The 24174-nt window shown below is 48.1% G+C and overlaps 1 protein-coding gene and 1 pseudogene across 1 annotated transcript in view; one reads left to right on the forward strand and one right to left on the reverse strand.

The window, feature by feature from the left end:
* Positions 1-15889, reverse strand: part of LOC119440005 (endothelin-converting enzyme 2) — a 31997-nt gene extending 16108 nt beyond the window's left edge. The window contains exon 1 of the mRNA XM_037704956.1: positions 15634-15889. Coding sequence (XP_037560884.1) covers positions 15634-15889 — 256 coding nt within the window. The remainder of the gene's footprint in view (positions 1-15633) is intronic.
* Positions 15890-19675: 3786 nt separating this feature from the next.
* Positions 19676-24174, forward strand: part of LOC119440006 (trichohyalin-like) — a 32144-nt pseudogene continuing 27645 nt past the window's right edge.

Raw genomic sequence — 24174 nt, forward strand, 5'->3', positions numbered from 1 at the left:
TCGTGGCCACAGCGTCTGCTCACACTGTTATCGGGTGAGGTAACGGACGTAATCACTCGCTTAACCAGCAATGCTGAGGATTAGGATAAGGTAAAGTCCAGTTTGTTGAGAAAGTATAGGCTGTCAGCGGAAGCGCTCCGGCGGAAGTTCCGCGAAATGCAGTGCAGTGCAGGCTAGGAATGAGTCCTATACAAAAATTGCATATAAGCTTATGCCAAACATGGAAGAATGGCCCAAGCAACAAAAAGCCTATGATGATCACGCGAAGGTTGTTCAGTGCTTTGCACTTGAATTTTATAACCGGTTACATGAGAACGTGAGGTACTGGGTTCAGGATAGGCCAGGAGTTAGTACGATAGCCAGAGTGGTTGAACTAGCCGACCAATTTGTGACGCGTTGGGCTCGCGAAGTCAGCGACGGTCGAAAAGGCGATCTCAATTTCAAGTTTGGCAGGCTGAAGCTAGGGGCCGAAAAGAGAAAGAACGAGCCTGTAATTGATGGTACCTCAAAATGTCGTACTTCCGGGTCGGAAGGAGCTACAGCAGAGCAGCAAAAGAAATTGGAAAAGAGGAAACCCTTTCTTTGCTACAACTGTCATAAACCCGGGCACATTGCGGCGCAGTCAAGGTAGCGTTATAATCAGTTGGTTACGAGGATCAGAACATGAAGCTGCTCGAACCGTATATACGCGACTTTGAGGTAAACGGGAAGCCATGTCACGTGCTGCGCGACTCCGCGGCTACCATGGACGTGGTTCACAGCTCTTATGCGGAACCTGAGATGTTCACGGGTGAGTGCGCCTGGATAAATAAAGCAAGCTGTAGGAACTCACAGTGCATGTCCTCCGGCCGCAAAAGTAGCTGTTAAAGGTAATTTCGTTACAGTTGAGACGGAAGCTGCCGTATCGCCTACGATTCATACGCATTACCCTTACCTGTTCTCTAACAGATCGGATCAGATTCTGCGCGAGAAAGGGCTAATGTTCGAGGAGGCTAGCGTGATGGTACAAACGAGACCGAAAGACTGTGAGTTAGCTGCAAAAGCAGTCGCGGAAACGGCGCTAAGTGAAGTGGATGACGGTTCGCAATCTCAGAAAGCGGAGATCGAGAATGCCTCCGCGTTGGAACCACAAGAGTTTGGATCCGCGCGATCAGAAGTACCCGTAGTGGAAGCAGCCGAGTTATTGGAAAAGCAGTTGCCATATTTGTCTGTAGCGCCCACGTCGGAAGGCCTACAGCGGCAGTTAGAGATAGACTGTTCGGCCGTGATTAAGGAACTAGTCTCTAAAGCGCAGCTGGAGCCTGAACAAACGACGGTGTTGCCCATGAAGCCCTGCAATATTTCCAGGATTTATTTGTAGATATGCCAGGTAGGACATCGGTTCTTACGCACGACATCGAGCTCACTTCTTCGGAAACAGTGCAATGCATTAGTGGTAAAAGAGGAAGACGAAGAATAACGGCAGTGTTCAGGCGATTAAGTTTGATTCCGGCCGCAGTCTCCTGCTCGCGCCACACACACACACACACACACACACACACACACACACACACACACACACACACACACACACACACACACACACACACACACACACACACACACACACACACACACACACACACACACACACACACACACACACACACACACACACACACACACACACACACACACACACACACACACACACACACACACACACACACACACACACACACACACACACACACACACACACACACACACACACACACACACACACACACACACACACACACACACACACACACACACACACACACACACACACACACACACACACACACACACACACACACACACACACACACACACACACACACACACACACACACACACACACACACACACACACACACACACACACACACACACACACACACACACACACACACACACACACACACACACACACACACACACACACACACACACACACACACACACACACACACACACACACACACACACACACACACACACACACACACACACACACACACACACACACACACACACACACACACACACACACACACACACACACACACACACACACACACACACACACCACACACACACACACACACACACACACACACACACACACACACACACACACACACACACACACACACACACACACACACACACACACACACACACACACACACACACACACACACACACACACACACTGGTGTCCCAGCTATAACGCAGCACAATTTAAATAAAGAGGAACGGGGTTACGAGAAGCAAACCTAGTGCGTATTGTTTCCAGTACACTGGAGTAGCCACCAGTATTTTTTTCGTTACTGAGATTTATTTATTAATAGTATTTAATTATCTAACTAGAAAAGTACTGTCCTAATTATCAGTGTCAATGAGAAAGTTGTAGAGCAACATGAGAAACTCGCGATACAGTTGCCTGTTGCTCAATACGTGCTACATACACGTGTTTTTCCGTTCATGAAAGAAGCCCGCGAATACACGCTAACTGCCTCGAGCGGCCAGTCATGCGGCAATTCTGTTCATGTTTGCACGTGCGCGCGTGACACCATGATTGTTCATTGTGTTAGTATGCATATGTTTACAAGTTTACACGACCGATCAAACTAATATCCTTACTTCGTATGACTGTCCAATAATTTGCTATCGCAATCGATGCTTCGCCTTTCGTGCGAAACTGCGACTTTTTTCGAGAGATGATAAGTTTAGGAATTCTTTTATTTCTGTGATATTCGATGTTCGTCACTAGTCCCTGAGAATAAATCAGACAGCATTTTTTGAAGAGATTATTTTGAAGTGATTGAAGTTTACGAGGTACAGCTGTTGAGGGTTCCAGATTGGTGATGCATATTTCATTTTTGATCGAACTTGTATTTTATAGACCAAGAGGTTAGTCCATGCATAGCTTGATGCAGATTGCGCTTGATAAAACCAAGGGATTTAGATGCCTTGCTCGTTATGGTATCAATGTGATGATTCTAGGTTAAATTTGACTTTAAGTAAACTGCATTTATTAGTATTTTACTGGGGTCGGTGCTTGAATAGGCATATTAAGAAAATAAGCGCGTGGCTCTGAAATGGTATTTTTAGTAAATGTGATGGCGTTAGTTTCGGACACAATTATTTGCATCTGCCGATCGCTACACCATTTTGTACGTTGCTAAGGTCTGTTTGCAAGTAGTAAGAATATTTAGGGTTAGTAATTTGTCTATCAATAACGCATTCGTCAGCGTATAATTGAATCGTAGACGACACTTTACTGTAAATGTATTGGTGTATATTTAAAAGAAAGATAAGGCCGAGGGCTGAACTCTCTGGTACTACTGACTTTGCTTGAGCTAAGTGGGGAGGAGTGGTCATTAGTGGTTACTGTCTGAAACCGGTTGGTTAGCAAGTTATTGAAGTTATTTATCCACTTAGTAATTTTAATGTTAATGTTGAGACCAGCAAGTTCTTTCATCAGGCAGATGTGAGAACCTTATCGAATGCTTTGGCGATGTGAATAAATATGGCGTCCGTTTTTGAGGATGAATGCACTGACTAATGGAGGTCTGTGATTAGTTCAAATAACTGCATTTCACGGGAACCACACTTCAGAAATCCATGCTGGTTAAAGAAAAAAAAAAGGAATTACGGTGACATAAAGATACAACGCAAAAGTTCCCTGCAAGTTTCCTTTTCCATGGCCTCCCAGATTGGTGAAACGGCACCTGGCTGAGACTATTTAAGAAGTCGGAAATAAATAACCGCATCTATAGCAGTGGCATGTAAATAAATATATTGTCACTGGCAACGCCTCAAGACAGTTTGAAGGGACGATTGAGACCGCTGCCATCCATATGCTTAAATATGAGCCCAGGGACTACATTTTTTCACATTTCGCGGGCTTCATTCAGCGCCTGGAATCAAGAACCACATGCAAAATAAACTGATGAAATTAACTTCATGGTGTGTTTCTGAGAATTTTCTAGAACTTTTTAAATACGACTTATGAGCGAGAACATATATCGAAAATTATACCCAATTAGGCGTACTTAATTAGTAAACTAATCGCAGATCAAGAATAGTTTGAGTAGACGACTATGAGCAAGGTACCGTTGGTCTCATTCACTTAAGGTGAATCACAATTTTTTAAATGCATTGTTCAAATAAAGTATAAACCGCATGCACGCGACCTTGCGCGTGACAGCGACAAGCGACGCAATGGAGATAGCTGTCGCGTTCGCTCGTCGCCTACATGTCGTACCGCATGTGAGCGACGAGACGAGCGACGACCTTGAGTGACTTCTCCCCGGTGTTGCCGGTATGAGGGCCGCAAATACTCGCCGAAACTGGCATGACGCGTGCTTTATTAATTTAAGTTGATGTGTTTTACTCTAAAGAGCAGCATACATATTTCTGAAGGTTATTATCCTTGCACGTATCAAAATCTAGTCGTTTGCTTGTTCCGTGCGACAGTTGGTAGTACTTGACTGATGTATATCCAGTTCCGGCTTCGCACTATTGACTAGTCGCTCATAACACTTCCTGGCGACGAGCGAATAATTCTAGATTTCCAGAACCGAGCGATCGAGCGACAAGAACGAGTGATCTTTTCACGCGACGGCCCGTTTCGTAGCTCGAAGCCGTCGTCGTCGCCATTGCGCACAAAATTGCTCTCATTCGGTTTGGGCTTAACGTCATGCACTCGGTATATATGCTGTGTTTAGATATATGAAATTAAACATGACTATTGCTAAGCTACAGAACTGTCGTGAAAAAACAAGAAAATGACACAGGACACAATCGCGACGCGAAATCAACATGTAGTGCTCACATCGAACGGAACTCTTCCGACCTTGGCTCATGTCACAGGTGTCTGGCCCGGCATCCGACAGAGGCTGTGTTACCTGAAAAAAAAAAAAAAAAACACATCGGCAACAATACAGCGAGAGAAGAACTTTCTAAAGTTTGGTGTTGCTTTGAAGTAGCCTTGTGCTCACAAAGCAAGCCAGTGGCGGGGCTATCTATCTTCACTTTGGGCACGCCACAAAAACAAGCAAGCCAGCAACCAAGCATGTGGGAAGCGTAGCCTTGTTGGCATTTAGTTACTTTCTCGGTGGGGATAAACAAGGGAGAGATAATGAACTTTAATCATGATTATGGCTCATTGGCTCAAGCACATGAGAAAGTCAGTCGTGAGGGTAATAAATAAATAAGTAAAATAAAAATATTGGCCGTATATATATACTTGCTTCGCTGAAAATGACGTCGAACCGCCCCTGATACGTAACATCCTCTCTTCTCCCTCCGCCCAGACAGACAGACAGACAGACAGACAGACAGACAGACAGACAGACAGACAGACAGACAGACAGACAGACAGACAGACAGACAGACAGACAGACAGACAGACAGACAGACAGACAGACAGACAGACAGACAGACAGACAGACAGACAGACAGACAGACAGACAGACAGACAGACAGACAGACAGACAGACAGACAGACAGACAGACAGACAGACAGACAGACAGACAGACAGACAGACAGACAGACAGACAGACAGACAGACAGACAGACAGACAGACAGACAGACAGACAGACAGACAGACAGACAGACAGACAGACAGACAGACAGACAGACAGACAGACAGACAGACAGACAGACAGACAGACAGACAGACAGACAGACAGACAGACAGACAGACAGACAGACAGACAGACAGACAGACAGACAGACAGACAGACAGACAGACAGACAGACAGACAGACAGACAGACAGACAGACAGACAGACAGACAGACAGACAGACAGACAGACAGACAGACAGACAGACAGACAGACAGACAGACAGACAGACAGACAGACAGACAGACAGACAGACAGACAGACAGACAGACAGACAGACAGACAGACAGACAGACAGACAGACAGACAGACAGACAGACAGACAGACAGACAGACAGACAGACAGACAGACAGACAGACAGACAGACAGACAGACAGACAGACAGACAGACAGACAGACAGACAGACAGACAGACAGACAGACAGACAGACAGACAGACAGACAGACAGACAGACAGACAGACAGACAGACAGACAGACAGACAGACAGACAGACAGACAGACAGACAGACAGACAGACAGACAGACAGACAGACAGACAGACAGACAGACGACAGACAGACAGACAGACAGACAGACAGACAGACAGACAGACAGACAGACAGCAGACAGACAGACAGACGACAGACAGACAGACAGACAGACAGACAGACAGACAGACAGACAGACAGACAGACAGACAGACAGACAGAAGACAGACAGACAGACATACAGACAGACGACAGACAGACAGACAGACAGACAGACAGACAGACAGACAGACAGACAGACAGACAGACAGACGACAGACAGACAGACAGACAGACAGACAGACAGACAGACAGACAGACAGACAGACAGACAGACAGACAGACAGACACAGACAGACAGACAGACAGACAGACAGACAGACAGACAGACAGACAGACAGACAGACAGACAGACAGACAGACAGACAGACAGACAGACAGACAGACAGACAGACAGACAGACAGACAGACAGACAGACAGACAGACAGACAGACAGACAGACAGACAGACAGACAGACAGACAGACAGAGTTCTTGCGCATTTAGGTAGCCCAAGAAAGACTATCGTCTTTAATAAAAAATAGGCAGTTTCGCCCGAAAGTCGAACTACTGATAGCCATAGCTAAATAATAAACAACTTAACGAAGTCAGGTTCGTGGTGGAAATTGCAGTAAATATTTGCTTAATAAACACATTAACATGCATGATGCCACGAGTGCATGAACATGAACAGATCTCGCTCGATGACTGGCAGCACTCGCTGTCAAAACGCTGGCGGGATGGATTGAGTCGGTCTCGGAGAGCGAATGTGTCATGCTGCCTCTCGCTCCAAAACCTCTCCGTAACTTGAGGTTACGCGGCCTTCAGCACTAACGCGAAAACAGCGCACGCTCTGAGATGCCTACCCCCTTTGTTTTTGTGTACATGCATTCGAAAGTGCACAAAACACTACGCCAAGTGGCTGAGTTAGTGCGAATATTGAAAATTCTGGATACAACAGGAATATTTGTAATTCGATTGATATCCGATTTTAAATTTTACCATTTGAAGTTGTCTAATAATAATTTCTGTACGAATACTATAAGGCATTATTCAAATTTGTCGCACTCTACCGATGCAAGTGGCGACCCATTTAATAAGTTTGCTACAGAAGAACTGTGGCTGTAGCTCAGCGAATGGCATGCATGGAAGAGATTACTTCTTCGCAGCAGTTCCCAATTGTTAAATGCCTCGCGCCTTATGCAGCGTAGGAATTTGTCGTCTAGATTTAAGCAGAACAATTTATTACTTATCCAATTTTACCAAGTTTGCACTTCTTCAAGAGAATGTGCTCTGCTATAGCACTGCACACAGCTCGTTCAACGAACAAAACTCTCTGGAATACACGTGCATGTGCTGAAGTGCCGTTTCTTTGTTTCATTACTGTCACTGACATGGCGCACACATGCGATTATCTTTCGGCTGTTTTATTGTGATAGCAATTATATGGACACTCAAAAGCAGATTTCTGCCGTCGCCGTCGCCGTCGCCGTGAGGTTCCGTATGACGTCAATGGAGATGAAATTGTCGCCGCGCGCCGAACGCTGTATGTGCGAGTGAAAGGGCGCGAGGGGCGCGCGCTTTCACGGGGAGTGAACGCACGGCGGAGGACAAACGCGCGTTCTGCGCCGTGCTCCCTTAAGGGCTGCAGAAGTAGGCGTCTCTTTCCTCCTTTACAATCACCATATATGTAGAGCAAACGCGCCTCTTCCTACGCGCGAAAGGCCATGGGGGAGGGGGGGGGGAAGGGAGGCGACGTTTAGCTGCGGCACCAAGTCCCTATTTATATCAGAGGCTCCGGCAACAGTCACCAACGCCGCACGCATTTTGAGCGAACGTGGGCGTAACGCCGACGGCGTCAACAACAGTTCTGCGTGTTGCCGGTGCTGCTGCATGTCCAAGTTTATACAGCTGATAAAGCTAATATCATTACTCCGTATAGCTCTCTACAAATTTGGTATCGCAATTGGTGCTTCGCCTTTCAGGTGAAACTGCGACAACTTTTTCATGTCCAAACTTATCAGTTTACCTAACATCGAGCTGTCAATTGCATTTTATGTATCAAATAACGAACACAATCCCCCCCCCCCCCTCCCTTTTTTTTTGCCAAACGAACTTCTCGCGAACTTTGTATTTCACTATGTTTACAGATCGAGAATATTCGACATTCAACTTGATATTCGAAGGGCGTATTCCTCGGAATATTCTTATTAGATTCCATTTGAATGTTTTGCCATTCGAACACCCATAGAAACCAAACATTAGCGCTATGTCCTGTTCCCAATTGCCATAAGCAACAAAGCTTATTATTCAGCTAACTGTAGATAACTGCTACCGTAGTATTTGACACTTATGTTTGAGCAATTGTATTTAAAATATTTGAAATTATCCTTGATAAATAAGATTATTGAAGGAGGACACAATGTGAAAAGTAATCGGAGATGGCCTGTTGTACTTCCGTACGTGCATAAGTTATTTTACGGGTGCGAGATTGTTACAAGGGCACCAATAGATCGAGGTTGGTTTTCAAGCTAGGAGGAAAACACATATTTCTTGTTCCGACTCATAATTAAACCAGGGCCCATCAATTTCGAAAAAAAAGAACATAAAAAGCAGAGAGTCGAATCTCTGCTGTGCTACCGCCGTTGTATACTCCCTGCATGTGCGAGAGAAACCGTCGCCATAACAGAAAACAAAATGTAGTACGCGTTTCTCAAGGGACACCTTCATTCACATGTTATTGAAAATTTATTTGCACCTTAGTGAACACTCTAGGAACTGCGAGTTCACTAGGTCCCGTGGAAAACCGGAATCTTTCGCAAGGACCAGCGGCTCGTCCTGTACGGGAAACATCTTTACTTTCACGAAAGTAAAAATGAGGGCGCCAGACAACCTTGCTTTGTCCTCGCCGATAAATATCAAAATTTAGAAAGTGACAACTCTTGACTATGCTGTATTCATAATATTTTTCCTTGCACAAAGCAATGTTATTGTTTCGGTGCTCTCGGTTAGATCTTGGTGATTGCATTTATAATTGTGCGACATTTACAGTACATCAACACGATCCCCCGCTGCCTCGTGCGAGCTTCTTACAATCTTACTTCTGGTTTTCTTATATTAAAAGATGCCCGCGCATCGTCACATGTAATTTGCGAGGAGAAGCGCGTCTTATTTGTGTGCAGTCGCTACGATATGTGTTCTGTCCAAGTCTGGGTACCCGGGCCGCTTTTGCTGGAAGTCGAAACCACGACGTCGTGACACAAGGAGCTTTTGCGTCAACGTGGCTTGTAGGACCCGTATACCCCCCCCCCCCCCCCTTTTTTTTTTTTCCCCTTCACGGTAAATGTTGGGCACTCACGGGTGACGCTCGAGAGCTCTGTGTCCAAGGCGACAGGACGCTTTCCTCGTGGATGGCGTCGGCGTGTCTTTCGAGGCCAGCGTCGAAGAGATGGCGCATTCGGAAATGCGGCTGGTCATCCGCCATTAACGGCGGCGTGCGCAGCGCAGGCGAGCAGACGGACGCGGTTTTATCGTCCGCCGCCGGAGATCGTCCGGCAACGGACGTCGCTAGAGTCCCCGAACCACGCACAGGTACACTAGGTGACGCTACCGGTGTTCCGATGGCGGTAGTCTTTGGCCCCGAGTTCTCGGCGTCGTCGCTGACCACTCCAGCGTCGTTCAAGACCGGCGAAAAGTGGCCTGCACAGTTAAAACCACACTCGTGTCATTCCAATCCGTGCTAGTGCACTTCCGCACGCTGTAGGCAGATAGCGTCGCAAGGTAAGCAAACCTAAATAGCAGCAGAATCTGGATAAAGTGAAGCTACATTATAGTTAAAAGTGGAGAAAATCATCCCTGCAGCTTAAGTCCCACATGAATCTATATATATATATATATATATATATATATATATATATATATATAAGCCCAAGAGACGAAAGAAGATTGCGCGCCCCTTCTCTGCTCGAGCCAGCCCCGACGGTCGCGTCTTCCGAGAGCCAGGTGCTCTACGGGTTATTAAACCTTCGACTACTTCTCGAGGCTCGTGACAATATATATATATATATATATATATATATACCGTAAAGGTGGTGTAGCGATGAAACCAAAATTGCTTTGGGAGAAGAAAACAAATATTACGAAGGCTTTTTGGGAACGTAACTAACGCCAACGCATTTCGCAGCAAGTTTGCAGACGGATATATCAGTACTGTCCGTATGTGTTTTAATTGTTGAGGTGAGGCTTCGCGTTTATCAGATGCTGCAAAACACATTTAGCCTAATCTTCCTCGCATTGTATACTGTGAACCAAATGAATTGTTTTGTTGTTGCAGAAGTTTGGCAATACGGGCCGCTTGCATAAATGTTATGTTATTGGGAATATAAAATAAACAAAGAATGAATTGGTTATCAATGCGAAATTGATGATGCCTACCTGCGCAAGCAATGTATTTAGAGATGTATATCTTTACTGCACTGACTGTAGGAATTTTCCGAACATTTTTGCTCATACACACGGTATTTCACAAGCAGAATCGTAGTCAGTCGACGAAAACTTCCCAGAGCAGCCATCTCACACGCCGACGTTAATGCGATTAGCATTCGAGCAGTGACACAGGGTATCACCACCGCGAAAACACGTCGTGCATGAAGCCTGTATGCAGCCAGCGTCGATGATGATGATGATGATGATGATGATGATGATGATGATGATGACGACGACGATGATTTATTGTCATCTGCTTTGAAACGGGGCGCTGACAAATAGTCACCTAGCCTGCATGATTTCATCAGGTGTGCTGTACATGGTTTTTATATAGCATTTTTTGTGTACATTTCATTACTCTGTTTTCCCCCTGAATATTTACCTTGCACATCTACGTATGACTTAGAGATGAAATAAGGTCGTATCAATCTATTCCTCGCTTTTTTCCACCAATACTCTAAATGCAGTAGCGCAACCAGGATCTCTGCTAGGGGGGGTTGACAGTGTGCCAATAAGATCTAAGCAGCAATAATTTCGATTTCTTCACGGGAAATTGTAACAAAATGCGCTTTTTGCGAGTGTGCAGACGATAATTGCGCGTCTTACATCTTAGTTGTAGTAATCAAATGCGCAAGGAAAGAAAAGGGGCGTTAAGTCGTCCTCAGAGGCGGTTACAACCCCCCCCCCCCGTTGGTGCGCCACTGTCTAAATATCTCTTGCTTATGTCGATTGTTGACCGGTTGATGCTTCTGTCCACTTTAAACCCAAGCGCTAGTGGAAGGTGTACGTTACCTGCTGTTCTCACTGTGTTAATCCCTTCACATTCCATTGGGATGTATTGAGTGGTCTCCGGATTTTCACTGCAGCATACACATGCCTCATCTAGTTGCGAATATTTGTTCCAGTATGTTTTTGTCCTTAGGCAACCGGCTCGAGCCTCAAATAGCAAGGCACTGTCCTTTGTGTTATCCCTGTTGACATGGTGCGCCATCTGGCAGCGAGTGTGTTAATATGTATTCAGACAAGATTGTCCGAATTTATATGGCGCGGGTTCGATTCAACCATGCAGCGGAGAAGTTTGAAGGAATCTTTTTATTGTTGAAGAACGTCAGATAGGCAGTCGCACCCACACGGAATCGTGCACCCACTTGGTATCGAAAAAAAATTTGGCTGAGCCAAAAAATGCCCTGGGTATGTGTCGCTCTTCAGTGAACCGCTCGCCAATTGGTGTCAAAGAGTACGTGCCATTGCATATGCGGCAAACGAGGAAACATTCCTCAGCGTTCGCAGGCACGTCTCGTCACGGACGCCATGCGCGGACTTATCGGCAGCGTCACTAGATGGCGCGCCGTTTCCAGAAAGAAGCGCGAAAGTGGAGCCCGGTTTCCGCATGACGCGTTCCTCAGTGTGCGAATGCCCCGGTGCTCCAAGCATTTCGGAGGCCATGCGCAGGCTTCGCGGTGGCGGCGCTAGATGGCGCCGTGTGTTCGAAGTGCGAAAGCGGAGTGCCGCTGCCGTGCATGCCTCATACGTAACTAGTTTGGACGGTGGCAATACGCTACGTCGCTATTCAATGCCAACGCATTACTATCGACGGTCATCGCGAGGTGGGCTCTGCCGCAACTTGTATCTTACTCTCTTTCCAACAGAGGCCTTTTCCTCACCCTTTGGAGGCTGCCGGCGGCTGCTTCTTGACATCAGCGGACAGATTCCCATAGAACGCTGCCATGGGCCGATAGCTGACCTCAATCAAAAATGCCGTTTGGATAAGTGCACTTCTTCCTGCGGTTACTGCGTTTATTTATTGACGCAACTTATTAAACACGCTGAAGTAGGCGTAAATCTGCGATTGGAGTTTCGATAACAATCACGTACTTCCGGTAGAAACCGACTATCGTCTGCTCACGCTCGGCCATGGCCACCCACGCAGGAACTAAACTTTGGCCACACTGCTTATCGGTGTCATAGCCGTCGGGTCTCGCTGATGTCGATTAGTTTCGAGCACGCGCACCCATGCGCAATTTAAGGTCAGGCCACCCGTACGCTTTCCAGTGCGCGCTCGCTCCTGGCCAGACGCCTCGACATACATCGCTTCGTATGGAGCTATTGACAGCGCTTCCAAATGCGCAATTTCGATGTGGCCTGTATAGGCCATATATATATATATATATATATATATATATATATATGTATAGTGTCCGTCGGCCAAGCTCTAGCAGGACAAAGCTGGTCCGCACCACTTAGCACGGCCAGACTGGAACACTCCAGCCGCTGTCGCCGCACGTAGGAAATGCACTACAGCTACATGTAGTTGCTTCTGCTACGTGACTTATATACTGCGGTTGCAATGGGGTGCCCCGATGAGAACGCTCGCTGAGCTGCCTGCGGCTCGCCGATGACAATCGCGTGCTCTGATGCCCCGTGCGTGCCGTGGCTCCAGGCGCGTGGCTGGCCTGCCAGAGGACCAACATAGAACTGGAACAGGTAATCTGTTTCACGAGTTGCACATCATTGAGGTGTGTCGCCATCATGTTCTAAGCTCGCTACGAGCGTCGTTTCGTTCGACCTTCGGAAATCGTGGGATTTCTGTGGAGGTAAGTGCGAAACAAAAATGTGTACTTGCCATGCCCCTCGGTGCGAGAAAGCCACGCGTAATAGTATACCATTAATACAAAATTACATACGCAGACAGTTAGCCCCTGGAAAGTGAGTGAAAAGTACCATACCCTTTGAATGCTAACGCAATAATGTCAGGGCAGCGACGGTAAGCGAAACGCAAACACAAGGGTTCAAATTAATGAGAACGAGTCAAACCAGCTCTCGGCGTATATCTCGCCGTTTTCGTGAGCCAATCCCAGCGATCGTGCAGTCTAAAAGTCTCGTCTAGTGAACATACCCATGCCCCTGGGGACATAGGTGTCACTGGGCATGGACAACTGCGCATATTCCACTGGGAATGTGCCACTCGTGTGTGCCGCTGTTCAACAAACTTCTTTGGCGCCAACTTATTGTGCGCCAGTGCGCATGTCTCGCTCTTAAATAAACCCTCCCCCCCCCCCCCCCCCCAACTTGGTTACGTGCCACTAAATGTGTGCCACTAGGGCCATTCGGCATCTGCCCATTTCTTAAGAACCTTTGTTACACCATCTCGGGTCAGTTACGTATCACAAGAACAACAATCCCCTACGCAGTGACATCTTTGTAGCTGAATTTTACTTGTTTTCTTTTATGCGGTTTGGCTATAAGCGCAATGATGAGTAAAATTTTACAACGGCAGGTTCAGCTTTGCTTCAGGCGGTCGAAATACACCTCAAAGACATCTTGAACTCCTACAAAATAACCAGAGTTGCGGCTGAGTGACTCGAGGTACACGGCCACGCTCTGGCAGGTGGTGGTTTCGAAATCTGTTGGGATTTGTCGGCATCCGGAGGGAGCGTAAAGAGCGCTCCTAATTCTCAGAGTTCAAGTCCACCAGACGGTGGGACGACGGCGCGCTGTCTCGGTCAACTCGGGCTTCTGGCTTTAAGTGCGTTAACTCTAGGCAAGACCAGTTTATCGGACTGCGAGCGCCGGCCGGGTTAAACTAAGCCCAACGAGCGACCGGGAGCTGGGTGTCGCCAACAAAATATATGATGCAGGCCGATTTGATGTCCCCCCATCGCCTTCTTTCCCCGGTTTCAAATTTTTTTGTCGCTCAGTGAATTATTTAAGGAACACTACGGACTACTTTAGGGTGCTATAAGTATTTCAAAACACTATGTTCCTTAATTTGGACGACAATGGCAGGAGGAAATAAATGGTCAAATTTCAGTTCAAATGCCAAACACTGGGCACCTCTGTCTAGAAATTAGTCTTTATACATCTGGACACCTAAGTTTCAAATCATCTGGACGGAATACGGACCGGGATCGCTAACTTCCACCAGAATGTTACGTGTGGAAAGACCCAGACGAAAGATACTATTTACAGGTTATTTACACTGGAGCCAGACAGCCAGGCCTAAACTCACTCGCGCCAAGAGCACAGACACACTTCATCGTCCTTCTCGTGGCGGCTCTTCTCTTGAGCATGTCTCGATGATATCGCAATAATATTTTCGATGCATGTTAAGGACTATTCATTGTGCGTGACTGAAGTTCCGGTTATTTTGAATCCAAAGATGCTGGCGTACTGGCTCAAAAAAAATTAGCTTAGTTTGTACTGGAGGTGCAATGCTAAAGAGACAGAGGAGCTGATGGGCACCTAGCTAGTCCTGGCTTTTGGGCTAGGCTAAGCACTATCGAGTTTTCCCCAGCATTTCCGGGAATTTATTGATTATTGATAGATTATCGATTAGCTATTTATTGGCTATCGATTGGCTATCGCAAGGTATTGGCAACGTATTTGGGCTAGGCTAAGCACTACCAAGTCATCCCCAGCATTTTCCGGAAGTTATTGATTATTGATCGATTTGCTATTGATTGGCTATCGATGACTTACTAAGCTTAAGTAGTCCCAACCATGCTTAGCTAGACTTACCCAGGCTCAGCTTCGCTAGTTCACAGGAGTATGTGCCATTAAGCTTGGCGCCTTTCTGCATAACCGCCAGGATTGGCCCACATTTTTTGCGGACGACTAACAGAATAACGGCCGGCTTACAACTCCGCTATTAAGAGTCGACTTTGACAGTGAAATGGCGTTAGGTTTTATACCCTTGGAGGGAGAATTTCGTCTGGATGACACCGTAGAATTTGCATGGACATCAGTGCGCCACTCACTCTTAAAAATGCTTTAAAGGTTTTTTCAGTTAGCGCCGCTTAGGGTCCGCGTGCGTCATATGTAGAGCTTCTGAACGCACGCTCTGGTACCACTTCGGCTACTTCAAATATCTCTACGCTTTCCCAAATGTCTGTGTGCCTAAAACGTATTGACTAGGCATAACCATGTGTTTAGGCTTACCCGGTTTATCGGCTGGTTTCAGGCTTGCAAATCCGGTGCCGGAGGAAGACTTAGTGGCGAGGGATGCGCGCTTGCGGTGGCGGTGGTGCTTGGAGCGGTGCCTCTTCGGGCGCAGTGAGGATGATGGATGTAGCCTCGGAGCGTCGCTAAACACCTGGCTGCTCTTGCCGCCGGTCTGTTCTGGCTCCATGGAAAGTTGCTGCCCCTCTAAGTCTTCCGTCATGGCCTTAAGACCCGGGTCGGAACTTGAGCCCATGTTGGTGGGCAACGTCGGTAATCTGCGTATCGTGGACGTTCGTCGCCGGGCTGCGTCGGTGCCTGAAAAGCGGTAGGAGCTCGGACACCGTGCCCACGTGCGATTTCATCTTCTTCGACTTCTCGGCACACAGCGAATGGCACGCGCATGATAGATGAATATACCAAACCTATATTTGAAACCAATGGCTGGCGGTTTATTCATTTGTGAGAGGCGACGGCGGTTTGTCGGCCCGGAGTCCCTGCTTACAGGCGACTGCCTCTGCCCGCCGCGCCCTGCAACCCAGACTTGCTCGGCCGGGTCGGAGCTGAGCAGTGTGGCCTCTCAGTGCGACGGTATGGTCACGTATCAAGAAATTACACAATATTGTAGATTCCCCGGACTTTACTGCCCCCGGCGCACAACTCGCTAACCAAACGGCAGCAGCTCGTCTAGAGGGAGCTATATCATATATCATATCATATACTCTTTCACTGTTCCCCGCAAATGTACCCGTCAATGCAAGCTGTGCCGAGCCTCCCGGGCTGACCTTTTTTGCATACTATGTGCGGCTGTCCAAGTACACCCATCGTTAGTAGTCCACAGGGCTTGCAAATTACCACGACGCAGCACGCCATTTGAGAAATGAAGCAACGGAGATGGATGACTAAAAACGAGGCCTTCTTGGCCTCTAGCCCCCCATTTTTCGAATGCTCTCTTGCTGATTAGACAATAACTTGGGCAACTGGGTCAGCTGCTGAGAGTGCGCCCGAATAGACAATTTGCTGTTGGCTGCTGTCTTGTCGAATAGACAACTGTTATATAAGGCACCATTAGAAGGCGCGTGCTTGGGGCCGCCCAAAAAGAGGAAGATGAGGATGGAATAAACGGTCAGGGACTGAGTCCATCCAAAGGACGAAAAGCCGCTTGGAAAAAACTACTTTACAATCAGTCTCCGAGTAACTGGAGTGATTATAAGTTTGCAGCTGCCACATTCAAGAGAACTGTATCGAATGCCAAAGACGAATATGATAAAAAACATCATGAATTCCTCTCTAAGCCTAACAACAAAAAAGCACTGTTCAGATTCCTTCGGCATAGAAAGTTCATACCGACATCAGCGAATACTACATCGATAATTCATTCACCACGCGAGATATCTGCTTCATTAGAATTCATAGTAAAGGAATTAGCTCAACGCTTAACATCACGTTTGCCGAATCGACAATTAAGACCTCCCATCGCGGATGACTTTGTGGAAGTCACAGTGTCGGAGCTTTCCAATATCGTTAGATCTTTGCCTGCCTCAGCACCAGGTCCTGATGGCATTTCCAATGCCATGCTAAAAATTTTGTTTGCAATATCTCCTGAGGAACTTCTAGGAGGATAGGATAGGAATAAACTTTATTTGTCCAGCGGTTAAGGCTGTTGGTGCCCGGGGCTAGGCTGCCAGGGGTCCATCGCCGGAGAAAAATCTTTCGAGATCCTCGGGAGGGGCCGCCAGGGGGCCGGATGGTGCGGACGTGTGTCGCGTCGGCTCCGTCGAATGTCTGCTTTTGTGGCGGTAGAAGTCAATGGACACCTGATTTGGTGGTGGAATCGTGTTCCCGAAGTTTCGAAGAACCCGTGGACACAATACTCCAGGGTGTGAGTGCATTTTTGAGGATTTTATCGTCGTTTTCGTGCTGACGCGTTGTGCGTTCCGCTAGGCCTTCTTTAAGCCTAGCGACGCCTACGGCCAGGAGGGCGGCCAGGGGGCCCCGTCGCCTGTCCACCACGGCCGTGGTGGTATCACGATGACGATGGAGATTACTGTGGAAGGTACTGACATCGAGCCGAATGAGATGGAAGAAAAAGGATGGGTCGTCAAACTCAAAAAGTGTGTCGAAAAGCGCCGAGGCTTGAAAGTTCCAGAAGGCGTCGGCGACGCCAAGACGGCGTCGCACAGCGGAGGTGGGGAGGAAGCCGGCTGCAAGGTGGCTGGAGCCGAAAACAGTGGCGGCGTTCGCTCGTACAAAGCAGTGGGAAGGAAGATAGCTGAACGATCTGTGACATCGCGTCTCCCGAAGCTCCCGGACGACGGATGGAAAGTGATTATCAGACCAAAAGGTGGTCTAGCAGTGATCAAAAACACTTCACAACCGATACTCGGCGAAGCTGTGCGTCGTGCCGCGTCCCTTGAGTGGAAGAAGACAAAGTCGTATCTTCTCTTCGTGAACGACAAACAAGGTACGATTCTTTTCCATACCTTGAACTTTGAGTGTGCGGAGAAGGTCATGAGTATCAAAACTATAAAAATCGAAGATAAGGACCATGAGGTGACCGCATACATGGTGGCACCTGAAAACTGTGGAAAAGGGGTCGTGCATGGAATGGACATACGCATGACCGAGGAGACGATAATGGAGGGTTTCGCCGGTCACGAACAGAACCCAGAGATTCTTGGGATCAGAAGAATGGGCCGATCTACCACGGTCGTCATCACCTTCGCGGAAGCAGAGGTGCCGCGTACGCTCGTGTGTTTCGGCATGATCATGAAGTGCTTCCTGTTCAAGAAACGCTACGAAGTGTGCTAAAGGTGCAGCGAACTGGGCCACAGATCGGACGTTTGCAACAGTCCAGAAGCCAAGTGCCGCGGGTGTGGTATGTCATCACCGCCGGAGGACCACCAGTGTGTGCCAAAGTGTCGTTTGTGCGGCAAAGAACATTTGACTGGAGATAAGAAGTGTACGATGTTGTTTCGCACGCCATATATTGTCAAGAAACGGCAGTGGGAGGCGAAGCTTGCAGCGGAACCAGAAGAAGAGAAAGCGCCGAAAACAGCGCTGCAGCAACAACAACAGGTGCGATGCAGCCGTCATGACGGTGCTCGAGACCGATCCAAGAGCACGCCGAGGGACCGCTCGGCATCGTTCCCCAGGCTTACACCGTCGACGCGAGAAGAGGCTTCTTCTCGTCCCGAGCAACAGTCCAAGAGCTCACAGAAGAGTGCGCCACCGAACTCACAGGTGGGTTGGGTGGACAAGGGCTCTCAGGATTCCGCAATGGTAAAGGCTCTCAAAGAACAGAACAGGCTCATGCAGGAACAGATAAGAACCATGCAGGCACAATACAACAACATGCAGGAGCAAAACAGAGAGCTCCGAGAGCAGATAACTTTGCTAAATAAGCGCATAGATGAGGGAGCGCAGAAGGGCGAGAAAGAGGTATCACAATCGGTGTCGGAAACACCACGTGCAGATCCTCCTCCTAAAAAGAAGCGGGTGAAGGACGTAGAAACTGTAAACCACTACGAGCAACGTTTCGATAAAATTGAACAAGACATGAAGCTGCTTCATGGTATGATTCAGCAGATGAATGAGCAAATGAGGGCTGAGGCCGCGAACAGAGACGGGCAATGGCAATGGCTATGCCAAGAAATTCAGAAGTTTAAAGATGGCCCAGCACCGTAACACGATCTGGCAGTGGAACTGTAGGGGTTTCTCGCGCAAACGAGCCGTTCTTCAGTCGTTCCTGACCAACGGGGATAAGCCGGAAGTCATAGCGTTACAGGAATGTGGAAAGAACGCGAAGCTTGCTAGCTACAAATCGTATGTGGGACGATGGGACAATACTCAGGTTGTCACTCTGGTCAAACGCAATGTCACAGTGTTGCAGCACGAGACGGGGTCGATGCAGATGGATCATGTACTGATCGAGCTAGTCCCTCGTAAGCGGAAGGATAAAAATCTTTTTATATTAAACGTATACAGCTCTCCTAGGCAAAGGCGTAACTGTGGTTTTGACGATCTCTTCGCCAAAGTCAGGATGATCGCGAAGGGCAGCTCCCTACTCGTAGTGGGTGACTTCAACGCTCATCACCCCGCGTGGGGATACAGGTTTGCGCAGGTTAAAGGGAAGGATTTATGGAATAGCATACAGCAGAACGGTCTGACTCTTTTGACGGATCCCTTGACGCCAACTAGACAGGGTAACAGTGTCTCGCAAGACACCACGCCGGACCTCACTCTGGTTGGAGGCAGGATCTCGGCTACGTGGTGCAACACGGGTGAAAATGTGGGTAGCGACCACAGAATAATTGAGATAGTCATAGAGGACGGTCCTTCAGTCGCTCGCACGAAGAAGCTAGAAACTGTGAATTGGCATGCTTTCAGGGAGAGTCGGTCCGGCCAGGATGGCATAGAAGACATAGATGAATGGAGCAGGGGAGTTATTCAATCGGTCCAAGATGCAACTGAGGAAATCGAGGTGGATGAGAACCAGGAACGGGTTGACAGACACATGATAAACCTGTGGCGCAAAAAGCACGAGCTCAACCTGAGGCTCGAGCAGAAAAGAGGCGATAGAAATCTCCGCAGGCAGTTGGCTGCGTTGAATATGGAGATAGAAGAATACGCTTTGACCCTCACCAAGCAGAACTGGAGCAGCATTTGTGAGCAAATGGACCACAAAATTGGTTGTGCAAGGACCTGGCATCTGCTGCGGCACTTGCTAGACCAGGACAAATCCAAGCTAGAGGCTAGGCAGCAGCTACAAAAGCTCGTTTACAAATATGAAGGAACGACCGATGAGCTCATCACTGAGGTCAGGGATAGATATCTCAGCTGTGTGGGGTCTGGGTCCCTGCCCGAGTATTCGGGTTTAGGGAACCCAGATCTTGACAGCCCGATCACGGTAGGTGAGGTCAGGGCCGAGATAAACCGTCTGAGGACTAAGACGGCTGCAGGGCCGGATAGGATAAATAATAAGATGCTCAGAAATCTGGACGATGTGTCGATCAGAAATCTGACAGCGTACATGCAGGACTGTTGGGACAGAGGGCAGCTTCCGCCGGCGTGGAAGGATGCCAACCTCGTCTTCATTCCAAAGCCTGGAAAGAAACCTAGTTTTGAACATCTAAGGCCCATTTCACTTACTTCGTGCGTGGGCAAATTAATGGAACATGTTATTCAGAGCAGGCTGAATAGGTTTCTGGAAGATCAGGGACTGTACCCCGACACCATGATTGGTTTTAGGTCTCATCTATCGGCATGCGACGTCATGCTCCAGCTCAAAGAACAGGTGATAGACAACAAAACAGTAGACACCAGGGTAGTCGTAGGATTAGATGTTTCTAAAGCATTCGATAATGTGAAGCATTCGGCCATATTGGAGAGTCTCGGAGCTCTCAATGTGGGCACGAAGACTTACAATTATGTAAAGGATTTTCTTACGAATAGAACGGCAACGATCAGCTTGGGAGGGCAGTCATTGGAAGGTATTAAACTGGGAAGCAAGGGTACGCCGCAGGGATCAGTTCTGTCGCCCCTCTTGTTTAACGTCGTGATGATGGGTCTCCCCGGGAAGCTGGCAAGCATAGAAGGACTGAACCATACGCTATACGCGGACGATCTGACGCTATGGATGAACAGAGGCAGTGACGGGCACATCGAAGAGACGCTGCAGAGGGCAATCAAAGCTATCGAGGAATATCTAGAGCCGATTGGCCTCAGGTGCTCGGCGGAGAAGTCGGAGGTCCTTTTCCTAACATCACAGACGCGGCGACGGGGAAGGGGACAGGACCCGGGGCACGGCATTGAGCTGAGGGTAAACGGTAACATTATTCGCACAGTCGACAGTATCAGGGTCTTGGGTTTGCGGATTCAAGCAAACGGCAAAAACGCCGAGACGATCCAACGACTGGAAGCGAGTACCAGCCAGACGTGCCGATTACTCAAGCGAATAGCAAACAAACACGCGGGTATGAAGGAAGCGAACCTCCTAAGGTTAGTGCAATCTTTCGTAATTAGCAGGGTCGTATATGTAGCCCCCTACCTGAAATTCACCAAAGCAGAGAAAGACAAGGTCGAGATCATTATTAGGAAGGGGATCAAGACGGCTCTCGGTCTTCCCCCGAACACATCAACGAACAAAATCTTAAGTTTAGGGGTGTCCAACACCCTAGACGAGCTCATTGAAGGGGCGACAGTATCTCAATATCAGAGACTGCTACGCACTCAGACTGGTAGAAGGATCCTGGAGCGGCTGGGGTTCGAGCCCCAGGCATGTTCCAAGCAGACAGGCAAAGTCCCACCGCGAGTCAGGGACAAGCTGAGAATACTCCCGTTGCCCAAGAATATGCACCCGGTGCATCACGAGAGCAGGCGAAGGGACAGAGCTGAGGCACTGCAGAAAAGGCTGGAAGGCAGGCAGGATGTGATATACACAGACGCGGCCGAATACAAGCAAGGCAAAGTATACGCGGCCGTAATTACACGCGAAAACGGAGGCCCTATCTCGTGCTGCAGCGTCAGACATTTAGGAGCAACGGAGGCGGAAGAAGTCGCCATTGCGCTGGCTTTGACTCAAAAGAATGTGAGAGTTATTGTTAGTGATTCCAAATCTGCAATCAGAAATTTTGATGCGGGCAGGATTTCCGCCGCAGCTGTACACATATTAGCCGTCGGACAGCCCCCGGCGGAGCAGGTTTCGCTAATATGGACACCGGCTCATCAGGGTTTGCGAGGGAACGAGAAGGCGCACGCGCTGGCCCGAGGTCTCACTTTCCGGGATTCTAGCGCTGTCTCGACAACACCCCCAAGCGAGGAACCCCTACAGACCGCTGACGATCTGAGCACTTTTCAAGAAATTCTTAACCATTATAAGCTGGGGCGTAAGACTTACCCGAGAGCGGATAAGAACCTTACCAAAAGCGAGGAAGTTATGTGGAGGAAACTGCAAACAGGGGTATTTCCGAACCCACAACTGTTGAGCAAATGGCATCCCTCGGTGTATAGCCCTCGGTGTACGCATTGTAATCGTATAGCGGACTTAGTCCACATGGCTTGGACCTGTCCTAACTTTGGTGAGCCAGATAGATGCAGAGAATCCTGGGAGTCCTTGCTACTCAACGAAGAAGAAAATGCACAACGGCAAGTCATCGATCTCGCCCTGACCGCCGCCGCGTCCCAAGGGATCCCGGTCGACGGTTAGGGAGGATGAGTGTGGGTTTAGGCTGAAGCCTCTACCCCGTCATCTAGTGGACGGGTGCAAATAAAGTCTCTTCTCTCTCTCTCGAGATCCTCGGCAATGGCCCTGGCCCGCTGGACGTCTCGCACATTTCGTTGTAGTGGCGATGGTGGTCGTCGTCCCTCGTCGCCATCAACGTTACCCGCGGGCCGCGGGTACCTGGCTGCATCGACAAACAGGACGCCTTCTCCTCTTCCGTGCTCCTCGAGGATTGCTACCGCCCGTCGTTTACGTCTTTGCACGTCATGCACCGGGTGCATGTTCTTCGGCATGTTTTCCGTCTGTATGGCGTCCCTGACCTCCGGTAGCAGTGTTTCCTTCAGTCCCCGCGCCTCATGATATCGAATCCCGAGCAGGTCGAGGAACTTCTAAACACCGTGAATTATTCTCTAAAAAATGCTTGGAGTCCTCAAGAATGGAGGACAGCCAAAGTAATTCCGCTACTTAAAAAAACAAGGAGCTGGCTACAATCTTGACAATATTCGACCTATTTCTCTTACCTCAAATATGGTAAAACTTATTGAAAGAGTTCTATATGATCGCATGATAGATCATATATCTAAAAATTCGTTACTGAGCCCAAGTCAAATAGGTTTCCGGCCTGGTCTCTCTCTTTGGTGTGCGCATGTAGACTTGGAAAGCCGTATCCAACTTGCTAGAAATAGAAAAGAATTGAGTGCTTTAGTGATTCTTGACGTGGCGAAAGCTTATGACAGTGTCGAGTACCCACTACTACTGGAGAGATTACAGTCCTACAATTTTCCGAGATATATAACGACATGTATTTTTGCATTTTTAAGAAATAGAAAATTTTATTGTTTTCAAAACGGCGTTTCTTCAACAAAATTCGATCAGACAAGAGGGGTGCCCCAGGAGGCTGTTCTGTCTCCTGTCCTATTTAACCTTTTGATGAGTTCAATTCTACTGAGCCGGGAAGTTAATCTCTATGTCTATGCAGACGACATCGCATTTTTCGCGACAGCAAGAGACATCAATCCCTTTTACCTGCCCTTGCAAACCGGAAGTTATTGTATGCTAGAGACATGGCTTCACACTCTTCACCTGTCTCTAAACGTAAACAAAAGTGCAGCCCTTGTCTTTCCGCTTTCCGGGCCGATACATTTATCATTAGTATATGATCAGAGAACAATTCCACAAGTAGAGTCGCTTAAGTACCTGGGTATCACATATGATGAAAAACTTAGCTGGCGCTCTCACATAGAAAATATTGCAACGAAAGGGACACGAGCTGTAGGTTTATTACGTAGAATCAGTAACCGGCGTTCTGGTATGCGAAG

Source organism: Dermacentor silvarum, chromosome 2, assembly GCF_013339745.2.
Source record: "Dermacentor silvarum isolate Dsil-2018 chromosome 2, BIME_Dsil_1.4, whole genome shotgun sequence".
In the NCBI taxonomy this organism is placed as follows: Eukaryota; Metazoa; Arthropoda; class Arachnida; order Ixodida; family Ixodidae; genus Dermacentor; species Dermacentor silvarum.